The following is a 10,314-nucleotide window of genomic DNA, read 5'->3' as shown; positions in this document are numbered from 1 at the left end:
TTTATTTTATATATTTTTATTCAATTTTTTACACATGAGCCCTAATAAAACAAAAAACAACAAAAAAAAACAAACAGGAAAAAAATTTCAGTGATAAAAAGGTATTAAAAATTGCCCAATATGTCATGAAGAAATAACGCAGCAAAGATAATTTAGGTACCCAAGAAAAAACAAATAGGGCCATACAAAGCCACCACATGCATAAAATCACAGAAAAGTGTCGTCTTTAAGGGGTTAAAACCCCTTATGTGCATTTGTGTGTTTAGTTATGCGAAAGTAAAGTTCTTTTTCCCCATGACAACACCTCCTGTCCTTGTGCTTTAGCGGATCAATGTCAGGGTCACTGGACATTGTCACTTCCAGTTACGTAGCTTCTTTCTGTAATGTGCAGGACCGCATAGCAAGTGTACCCTAACTGCTGGAGATCGTTCCCACCCCCACTTCCTACCTCCTGCAGCACACAATGAGTACCTGCAATTTTTTGGGATTGCATGTCCTTTCCCCCTTAATTTTGGTGCATCGGTTTGTCCCACTAGTGTTGAAAGTATAAGCCCCCTCCTCTTTTGTACTGCTATTATATAAGGAAGCACTCTCTGCTCTTCCTCTTTCCTGTGGGACCCCTCTGGAGTCAGCTTTGTGCCACCCCTCCCTTTTGTTTAAGCTGTAAAGCAGTTTGGGCTGTTCGCACTTGGCTTATAAGGTTTTCTCTTTCAGTACATTAACCTTTTATTCCATCAATGTTCAAGTCACAGCCGGTGGTTGGTCTTAAGAAAGAAGTGTGAAGGGGGACTTGGCTGTGGGGTGTCCTTCAGCTGGCATTTTGCTTCCAAGACAGAGGTGTTTTATAGCTTAGCAAGTGAATTCTACAATCTAGGACTGACTTATGGTTAGTCAAGCAGTAACTGACCCCCCAGCCAGCAAACGTTTATTATGGTTTGTGTATTTATTTGGTGAGTATCATGTACAAATGTTCATTTTATATATTATATGCTATGCAAAAGTTTTAGGCAGATGTGAAAAAAATGCTGCAAATTAAGAATACTTTCAAAAAGAGAAATGTCAATATTTGACGTGATCACCCTTTACCTTCAAAACAGCATCTGTTCTTGTAGGTACGCTTGCAGTGGTCATGGATTTTGTAGGATTCTAATCAGGTTTATGATTAAAAGCCCATTTAGACACAATGATTATTGCTCAAAATTCGCTCAAAAGCCGTCTTTTAAGCGATAATCGTTGCGTCTAAACGTGCGGCCATCGTGAACTGTTCATGCACGGTTCGTTCATCACTCATTTCTAGCCAGCTAGAAATGAGCAATGAGCCTTATCAGTACCGCACGCTGATATCTCAGCAGGTGGTGCGGATAGCATTCTTTCAGCTGGTATCCCACTGGCCGTTTTCAGCGGGACACTAGCTGAAAGCGCCGTGAACAATGCAGCTGTTTGCATTTTCAAAATAGCTGCATTGTTCTCCTAGCCATCGCGGTGATATCCCGCTCAGCCTGCATAACTATTAAGCAGCTAATTAGCTATTTAGAGCTATGCAAAGATGATCACTCAAAACTGTCACTCAAACTATGAGCGATCATCGCTCCGTGTAAATGGGCCTTAACGAATTATACCAAACAAGTGATAACGATCATCATTTTCATATGTAGGTTGAAATTAACATCATGCAGTGATTAACTGAAGCTGCTCTGTAGGAGGCTCAAAACTGGGCGAGGAACAGACCAACTCTGCTACAAATGTGAGGTTGTGGAAGACAGTTTCATGTCACAGCTCATACACCATGGCAAGACTGAGCACAGCAACAAGAGACAAGGTAGTTATACTGTGTCAGCAAGGTTTCTCCCAGGCAAAGATTTCAAAGCAGACTGGGGATTCAAGCTCTTTTGCAGAAGGACAAAGAAACAGGCAACATTGAGGACTGTAGATACAGTGGTTGGACTAGGAAATTTAGTGCAGCACATGAAAGACACATTATGCTTCCCTTTGATATTGGATGATATCCAGCAGTGCCATCAGCTCAGAACTGACAGGAACCATCAGAGCCAGGTACACCCATCTATTGTCCGAAGAAGTATGGTCAGAAGTGCTCTTCATGGAAAAATGGATGCCAGTAAGTCATACCTTCAAGACCAAGTGACCCAACTATGTGCAAAAACACAGGATCTGGGGTGTAGAAAAATGTCAGCAGGTGCTCTGGACTGAGGAGTCAGAACGTGAAAAAAATTGGCTGTAACTTAAGGCAGTTTGTTCGCAGAAGGGCTGGAGAGCCGTACAATAATGAGTGTCTGCAGGCAGCAGTGAAGCATCGTGGAGGTTCTTTACAAGTTTGGGGCTGCATTTCACCAAATGGAGTTGGGGATTTGGTCAGGATTAATGGTGTCCTCAATGCTGAGAAATACAGGCTGATACTTATCCATAATGTAATATCATCAGGGACATGTCTGGTTGGCACCAAATGTATTCAGCAGGACAACGACCCAAGCAAACAGCCAATGTCATTAGGAACTATCTTCTGCATAAAGAACAAGGAGTCCTGAAAGTGATGATATGGCCCCCACAGAGCCCCGATCTGTACACCGTCCAGTCTGTCTGAGATTAAAAGAAGAGACAGAAGGATTTGAGCAAGCCTACATCCACAGAAAATCTGTGGTTAGCTCTCCAAGATGTTTGGAACAACCTCCCTGCTGAGTTCTTTCAGAAACTATGTGCAAGCTTTCCATAGAAGAACTGATGTTGTTTTGAAGGCAAAGGGTGGTCACACTAAATACGGATTTGATTTCCATTTAGTTCATTCACTTAATTTATTTTTGTTAATTAACAATACAATTTACACTTCTATTTTTGAAAGCATCCTTACTTTGCAGAATTTTTTCCACACCTGCCTAAAACTTTCACACAGTACTGTATATGGTCAAAAAGTTAAGCATCTCAGCAGTCATGTTCTTACCTCAGTTAGAAAGCTGCATTCCAACTGGGTGTCATGATGTCACACCGATATGCCAGTAGGAAACAGCGCACATGCATGAAGTCAATGGGACTATGAGGTTTATAAGCAGAGCAGTGTACATGAAGGGAGTCATCCAATAAACATGCAGCTTCCCTTAACCCCTTAAAGACCAAGAATGGTAAATATACGGTGCTTGGTTCTGGGCTTTAATCCCAGCCGATAGCAAAAATACGGCGTGGGATTAACTCCTCTGCTCCTTCAATCAAGTAGCAGGTCAGGTCCTCGAATGTCAGACACAGCCGAGAACCTAGAGAAGGATAAGCATTTTATTAACCACTTCTGCCTTCTCCTTTCCAGTCTACATAGTACCCAATGAGTGAAAGTGGGCGCTAAGTCCAGTATGTGAACCGACGATCACGTGACCACCGGGTGCCACCTGCCACAGCAAAGCTGCAGGGTCTCTGATCAGCTCTGTTAGTGACTATTTACACTACAGGGAGATGTTTTCCCTGTAACTGGGACTCCAATGGATGCCACAGCTTCAGTGGAAAAGTGTGAAATTAGATAAAAAAAGAAATACAATGTGAATGACCCCCAGAAGTCTTTCATGATGACATAGGGGACATAGATGGTAAAAAAAATATGGTTACAAAAAAGTTAAAAATTTTTTTTTTAAAGTAATACAGAGTCAAATAAAAATATTATGTGGCAGCTGAAGAAAAATAAAAATATAGGGCAGTAAAAACCACCGCATTGGTAAAATCCCTAAAAAAAAGTGTCTGGTTCTTTAGGCCAAAACACTCTGGTCCTTAAGAGATTAAAAGTGAAGATACTGATTACTTTACTTTTTGATAAGTTTACAGATGATCAAATCTCTGGGATGAGTTAGTGAATCCTGCACTGAGCAGGGGGTTAGACCCGATGACCCTGGAGGTCCCTTCCAACTGTACCATTCTATGTAAATCCTGCACTGAGCAGGGGGTTGGACCTGATGAGCCTGGAGGTCCCTTCCAACTCTACCATTCTATGTAAATCCTGCACTGAGCAGAGGGTTGGACCCGATGACCCTGGAGGTCCCTTCCAACTGTACCATTCTATGTAAATCCTGCACTAAGCAGAGGGTTGGACCCGATGACCCTGTAGGTCCCTTCCAACTCTACCATTCTATGTAAATCCTGCACTGAGCAGGGGGTTGGACCCGATGACCCTGGAGGTCCTTTCCAACTCTACCATTCTATGGTTGTATCTGTTAGTGTGGGCGGACTGAGAATGGGGTACAGACCTGCTGGATGGGACGATGTGTAATGTCCAGGCTGATCTGCTTCTGACCTTGTAGATAGTGAGGGGTTCCTCTGACAGAGGAAGAGATAAATGACAAAATATGAAGAAAATGCCTTGATTATAGCCAGGCCCCTAACATGCCAGAGCAACTGCATTGTGGTGTCCATCCTCAACCACCAATGTAAATCTCTCCAGCAGATAAAGACGTAGAGGTTAAAAAACGCCCATCAGATGACATCCAGACCGTAGTTCTCCACAGTGCAATATATCTAGTGTCACAGAGACAGCCTCCATCCTCAACCGCCCGGGACTACAGGCACGGTGGACATTGAAGGTGGAGATCGACATCTGTCAGTGCAAATTCATAATTACATAACAGAAATGCTGGAACCAAACCGGGAAGGAAAGTAAAGTGTATCAAGAGGAAATCATGAAATGCGCCATAAGCAGAGAAGGAAGGAGAATCCAGAAGAAACATTTCCACTGTCATAGTAATGAAAGGTAGTGCTCCTAAGTTACATCCTGTTATACACTCTGGTTACATCCAGAGCTGTATTTACAATTCTGCTAGCTTCCTGTCACTAGAAAGCAGTGCATTGTGAGAGGTTGGGCTACAGTTGCACAGTCAAAGCTGACCTATTGGGTCAGCTTTTTCTGAGTAGATAAAGCACACAGTTTTCATGGGCAACTAACAGATTTTTTTAGTGCAGATTTAGATGTATAAAATAATCTAACAGCTGGATGTGACTGGAGCCACAATGAAAAAACCGGCAGTGGACAGGATAGGCCCTGTTCACATCTACATCGAAGGCTCCATTGGTGCAGATCCGCCCCAAAACCCAGAAGAAATAACTCGGCATGCTGCACTATTACGCTACAGGAAGATGCCAGAGAGCATGACAAAAGCCGGACGGATCCCATTACAGTCAGTTGGGTCTGTCCTGCACCGTTCAGGTCTGCCACGGGACAGATTCCTTCGCTGCAGGGATTCTGTTTTCTTACTGCCATGACGGAAAAAGAAAAGGAGATCATGAACACACATGAATCCATATGTGAACAGAGCCATAACTACACAAAGTAAAAGAATACTGCCCCTGTAGATTATAAGCACAGTAGCCATGTAACTGAGGACACTCCCTGGGAACTGCACTAATGACCATTCCCTGATCAATCTTGCACCCAGCATCCCACTCCTTTGGACACTGAGTCTACTGAGATTTCATCTGTCTCCAATATTGACAAGTCTCCAGTATTCAGATTTCCCCATTATTCGCATGGCCCCTGCGATAACCCCTTTCCAATTGTTATTTTAACTTTTGCTATGTAACACAATTGAACATCTGGCTCCTGGTCCATTTAATGAACACTGAAATGTGGATTTTGCTCATTGTGACTCGAGTGTCCATCCCCCAAGATTTTAAGTCCAGTCTCAGTGGATGGTCAATGGAAGGAGGAGATGTACAGACAGATTGTGCAATTCTATGCTCCATGATGTAACTCTCCGAGTCTTCCCTGCTCTTGGTCCTCTATAAGGGCTTTCTGCTGTTTCCTTATCTAGTGCAGTCACAACTTCTAATATGACTGAAGTCACTTTGGTGTTAACGTCCAACAATCAGCAGCCAGTTAAGATATAACATTCTAAGAGTCCATCCCACAGCTCCTTATCACCTCCTGTGGGAGCTGGACACTGGCACATGTGGAGCACCTAGTGTCAGTCTTCTGCCATCATTTAGGCTGTAGTAACTGATTCACTTCGGTTCTCTGGACATTTACTGGGCAACACATTCAGCAGGATTTTCTACATTCTCATCCTCCGCATCAGGGTTCAGAGTCTTCTTCTGCTCAATTTCCACCTGACCAGAGAAAAAGAAGAATAGCATAAGCCCACGACCATGTGGTAGAAGGGAATTACCAAATCAGAGCCCGAGTACACAAACCCCAACATATAGGTCTTCATTAATATATCTGTAGATTGGATCAGATTTTTATAAATGCTCAGCCAATAATAGCCACATAACGTAATAGTCTTACAATTTCCACCATTCTCACCTTGTAGTAGTAATGGGCGGAGTAGTTCACCCACTTCTTGAGTTGCGTTCTCTCCTCTACTGAGATGGAGCGCACCACTGTTTTTGAGGCAGATGTTGCAGGCATAGAAAATTCCACCTCCACGTACTTGGAGAAGATTGTGGGGACTTCCCTGTCTGAGCCCAAGTCCAGATGGCAGTAGAAGCAGTGGGGGTGACCCCGTCCTAAGAGAGAAGAAACATCTTTAGACATTGTTGAGACTTATAGATGAGATGTAACAAGTGGCTCAGTAAAGCTATAGTCCAAAAAATTATATATATATATATATATATATATATATATATATATATATATATATAGATTTCTCTTTAGCTAAAGAGACATTTTATTAAATACCAATCATCCCTAATCTAGAGTGGTACCAACTCCTGAGAGCCACCAACTTTGAAAGCAATCTAGCTATACTGTCTGAACTGTAGCTTACCACTAAACACAGAGGAATCAAAACTAAGGGCTGTGTTTTAAGATTTTGGTGACTTAATATGAAATACTGTCAGTGTGTGATGGACAGCTCTTCTCACCTGAGTTCTTATCAGGAAGTTTGCTTATCCTCCATACTATGGCATTATACGCGTGTTCATATTTTGCAGTTCCCAGTGTAACTCTCATGGCTGGCTCTGAACCAGAGAAGCTAGGGGAACCAAAACTGGCTTCCCTATTGACCTTGGCCTTCAATGACCTCTCACCAAGTACACTGTCTCTTCGAAAATAGTTTACCCATTCTGGTGGCACCGGATGTCGAATAATAACATTTTCACACGGAACCTGGGATAGACTGTCTCTGTTAGAAGAGAATCCAGTGGACCCAACCACCCAGCTCTGCAGCTCAACCTCTGCTCCACGAACACAGGCCATAGTTCTGAGAGTGAACGGCAAAGTCTTTTCAGAAAATACAGTCCGGAACCTCATTAATTCAAACCTGCAGGCATCAAGTGGGGTGCATACAATGATTCTGGAGTTGTGGAATGCCTCTTCATCTACCGATGAATGGAACTGGCAGTCATGTAGTCTCACCCACTTGGTGGTTGTAGTTGGCATAATATCATGCCTGGAGACAACTTCATTGCCCTTAATGAGGACATCATTGAGTCCTATTCTGCAGTCCTCCATCCCCGAGATGAAACTGAGAACATGGACATGTGTGGTTACAGAGTGTTGAAGAAGCTCGTTGTCCCCCTTGGACAGAATTCCTCTGAACTCATCTCTGACATCAACAGTGATCTCCTCTTCAATGTAATTCTGGTGGATGGTGCTGAGGTCCACTATGGCTGTGAGATGGAACAAAACATCTTGAATGGTTGAAATGAAACTTATAAAGTCCAAATAGTCAATTGTTCCCAGCTTTATCACCTGTTCCCTCTCTCCCATGTGAGTGACAAGCGGCATCGGCTGATACTTGCGTTTCTCCCTGTATAATACCCGGTCGATACGAATGGTATGAATCCTTCCACTCTCATCATAGTTTTGCAGTTTAGGATCTGAGATTTCATGGTTGACCTCCAGTTTAAATTCTCTAAATGGCTTTTCCAAACCCTTCTCATAGAAGAGCTGTAAAAATCCAGCTTCTGTGACCTTCACATAGATGGGACCCCAGTGTCTAGAGGACATAATGTTTTTCTTCTCTGGTATTCTTAACAGCATTGGCCATCCTTCCTTTGGCTGAGGCTTGGTAAATGTTAAAGAAGGACTGATGGGCTCATCATATTTCAAGGGGTCGTCAGGTAGAGAAGGGCTACCAGGGGAATCTGGGTCCTCAATTTGAATCTGCTTCAGTTGTTCTACCACATCTGCTTGTAAGACCTTCTTCCGGTAATCTTCAAACTGTTCCGTATCAAGTTCTTCCGCAAGAATAGAGATGGAATTTCTTTGGCTTGACCCTGGCCCACTGGATACTGAAGAGCGTTCAGAGCGTCTCTCTTGCTCCTCAAAGAAGGAGCTAAAGGGATTAATTGGGGAAGGCTGAACATCCTTCAAACCCTCATCAAAGAATGGATTGGGTGCCTTGGTAGGAGTGGAATTTAATGAGAGTTGTCTGTGCAATGTCGAAAAGTCAAGTCTCTGAGTCCTGGAGAGATCAACCAGTGAGCTCTTAGGTCGCTCTCTTTTTTTAAAGGATCTGACACTATTAAAGTTTCTGTCAGAGGTGGAGGGAGATTGTGGACTCTCTGTTGGTTTGTGGGGAGAGTCTTTAGGAGTGGTTGCTACATTCTCTTCTTCAAATGTGACCCAACTGGGGAACCGAGTCCTTGTGCATGGCTCCGGGTGACCATTTACTGTGCCAGACCAGTTGAGAGATTCCATATCTAGGTTTTCATCTTCCTGGAAAGATGAGTTATCTGGAAGAGGAAAAGACAATGTGATTGTTAATATTGCTGTGAAGAGCCAAAACATCCTAGAGGCACAAGGGGGAAAAAATAGTTTAGAGGATCTCAAAGCTTATGTAAGAAAGGTAAAACAGCAGGGAGCAGTCAGTGCTACAAACTGAGGAGGATAGTGACCATAGGGGTGACGGGTGACATTTATTGGGAAGATGCACTCTGTTGAACTTTGTTTTATAATTTCAGAGATTCCCTTTAAGGGGTGAGAGTTCCAATTTCAGATACAGATCTCCATATTCCCTGGTTTCCTTTACATAGCCATAGAATTACATAAGATTTAGTCTGCCTGCAGCCACCACCCAGGGAAGCGTAGGAGCTTGCAGCATACAATAATTAATGGGTTATATGTATAAGCAGTATGCAGACTTTTAAACACACTTTGGTGGTGGCTGCAGGTATCCGATTTGTATCATGTAACTATTGTAGGTCTATGCAGGGGATTTCAAACTGCGTATCAGAAAACCGAGTTCTAAATGCTATAAAGATAAATTGTGACATTAATCAGCACAAAAAAAATCTGGATCTGCACTCTTCATCCATTCAGGGCGGACATTCATTTTCAGCTTCACTGAGGCACAGAACACATTTCCTGTGCAGCACAGAAGAATAACTATATAACATAAGAATGAGGAGAATGAAAGTATGAAAAATAAAAAGTCAATCATAATTCCATTAGTATATAGAAACCAGCAATTTGGCTGCCATTACAGCTTCCATAGGTAGTGCTCCCCAAATTTACCAGTCTCTTTGTGCAGTACCGTAACAGAACTCCTGCTCTATCATCACTGTATAAGGCTGCCTGCACACGGCAGAGCCGGATTCCACATGCAGCGGCGTCCGCGCGTTCCTGCTTTTTTTCCTCTTCCACTGCACTGTGGTTGGACCCGGTGGCTCGCCGTTGAACATGCGCAGTACAGATAATTTTTTTCCACATTTTTTTTTCACTGGCGCCATCACTAGGCGATGATGTGGAATCCACGTCCTGTCCGCAATGTTAATTGCGGACGGGCCGCGGGTTGGATGGCTTCCATTGACTTCAATGGAAGTAGTCTACGTGGAATCTGTGCAATGGAGCGTGCTACAATTTTTACTATGCTTGCGGAAACCGCAATTGGTTTCCACAAGTGTGCAGTAAAAAGCGTTTTTTCATAGCATGCTATGGACGGTACTGGGTACGGATTCCCGCCGCAGATTCTGCAGCAAAAATTTGTTCGTGTACAGGCGGCCTAACTAGACCAAATTCTCTTTCAGAAATGTGGGAAAGCTGAGTGATTAGCTCAGTGGTAGCTTCAGTGGTGGCCATATTTGTTGTCACGGTCACCCAACTTTCCCACACACAGACAGAACTAGCTATTTTTGACACCTGGGCAGGGGAAGAGACTTCGGGACAGATATTATTCTGGGTTTTTCTATTTTATGGAGAAAAGAGGTTTGATTCGAAAAGCTGACAGGCCGGGTAGAAATGAAGTAAACAGGACGCGATGCTTGTTCCCAGAATGTCTCCATACACAGCTGGAGCAGCGACCTCTTGTAGGGTCAGGAAAAAACAGTGACAGTATTGGGGAGTGTTCATGGAGATAAGAGGAAAGCACTAAAAGGTGTCAGCTCCGGAAA

The 10,314-nt window shown here is 43.3% G+C and overlaps 1 protein-coding gene across 5 annotated transcripts in view; it reads right to left on the bottom strand.

Moving 5' to 3' along the window:
* Positions 1–10,314, bottom strand: part of STON2 (stonin 2) — a 71,152-nt gene continuing 60,838 nt past the window's right edge. For all 5 annotated transcript variants that reach the window (XM_066607601.1, XM_066607602.1, XM_066607600.1 and 2 more), the window contains 3 exons: positions 6,844–8,658; positions 6,284–6,486; positions 1–6,087 (listed from right to left, as the gene is read on the bottom strand). In XM_066607601.1, coding sequence (XP_066463698.1) covers positions 6,004–6,087; positions 6,284–6,486; positions 6,844–8,658 — 2,102 coding nt within the window. In that variant the 3' untranslated portion in view covers positions 1–6,003. The remainder of the gene's footprint in view (positions 6,088–6,283; positions 6,487–6,843; positions 8,659–10,314) is intronic.

Source organism: Eleutherodactylus coqui, chromosome 6 (assembly GCF_035609145.1).
Source record: "Eleutherodactylus coqui strain aEleCoq1 chromosome 6, aEleCoq1.hap1, whole genome shotgun sequence".
Taxonomy (NCBI): domain Eukaryota; kingdom Metazoa; phylum Chordata; class Amphibia; order Anura; family Eleutherodactylidae; genus Eleutherodactylus; species Eleutherodactylus coqui.
This window is presented reverse-complemented; position numbering and strand designations above follow the sequence as displayed.